Source organism: Sinocyclocheilus grahami, unplaced genomic scaffold (genome assembly GCF_001515645.1).
Source record: "Sinocyclocheilus grahami isolate Dianchi unplaced genomic scaffold, SAMN03320097.WGS_v1.1 scaffold3418.1, whole genome shotgun sequence".
Taxonomy (NCBI): domain Eukaryota; kingdom Metazoa; phylum Chordata; class Actinopteri; order Cypriniformes; family Cyprinidae; genus Sinocyclocheilus; species Sinocyclocheilus grahami.
The window spans coordinates 16078-17075 of NW_015508545.1; the positions used below are offsets into that span (position 1 = coordinate 16078).

The window sequence follows — 998 nt, forward strand, 5'->3', positions numbered from 1 at the left end:
ACAAAAACTGCCTTATGTGCAATTTAAATGTTTGCCCAACTCAAGTTTTTATATGAGTTATTAAATAAATTTGACCAATTAATTGATTATTAAATAACATTCATTTTTGATTTCAGTTTTCAGCCAAGTGCATTCTGAATTTTCAGTTTCAGCCCAGAATTTTCCTTTCTGGCATCACCAATAAAACCAAAACAGGTGTCAAAAAACTGTACTCATTTTTGTTCGTACCACATTAAATATGTGGTCTACAGTTGCAATTAAATGAAGAATTGAAAGTATGTCTGAGATCACAACACTGATGCTGTTGTGAGATCAAACAGTGAGAGAGGACCAAAGGAAATGGACACACTTGCCAACACACTTGACTCACCGGTGAAACCCCCTTCCACAGGCCAAGCAGCTTCTCTGTGCGGATCACGTTGAAAAAGACTGTAATCATCCCCACTTTAGGAGCACTGAGAGACAAAGGCAGAAATAGAAATGGTCATGACAGACACGGACAGAGAGATAAAGAAGGGTGAACGAGACAAAAAATCTTTGAGTTTAGATGGCATGACGAGCATATGAGGACACATAATTTGACATGGATAACATGTTATTCTCTGCGAAGCTGAGAGAGGTAGACAGTTTAATAACTGAGCACCCCCACACAACATACAGAGAGGACGCGGTTCTAGAAACACGGGCACATACACTCAACACGCATCTCACCAAAAAATACAAGCTACAACCTCACAGTTGCCACAACAACTGAAAGGGTAACAAAACCACCGAACAAACCAAAAGCCAGTAAATTAAAAAGTTCAACATTTAATGTTTCACACAGAGGAGCAATACCTGTATAAATAATAACAACTAGATTTTCATATTTTCTGAAGAAAATGCAAGTGGCGTGTGCATATGTTAAACTCACTGTCATGATGCTTAAGTTCTGCTATGAGGTTGCTAAGGTGTTCCGAGTAGTTTGTATTGCTATGGAGTAGCTGGGGTGCTGCTGT

General features: G+C 38.9%; 1 protein-coding gene across 1 annotated transcript in view; it reads right to left on the minus strand.

Annotated features, from left to right (window-relative positions):
* Window positions 1–450, minus strand: part of LOC107576270 (solute carrier family 25 member 38-B-like) — a 4342-nt gene extending 3892 nt beyond the window's left edge. The window contains exon 1 of the mRNA XM_016262484.1: window positions 371–450. Within this exon, the coding sequence (XP_016117970.1) occupies window positions 371–439 (69 nt within the window). The 5' untranslated portion in view covers window positions 440–450. The remainder of the gene's footprint in view (window positions 1–370) is intronic.
* Between the last annotated feature and the right edge of the window lie 548 nt (window positions 451–998).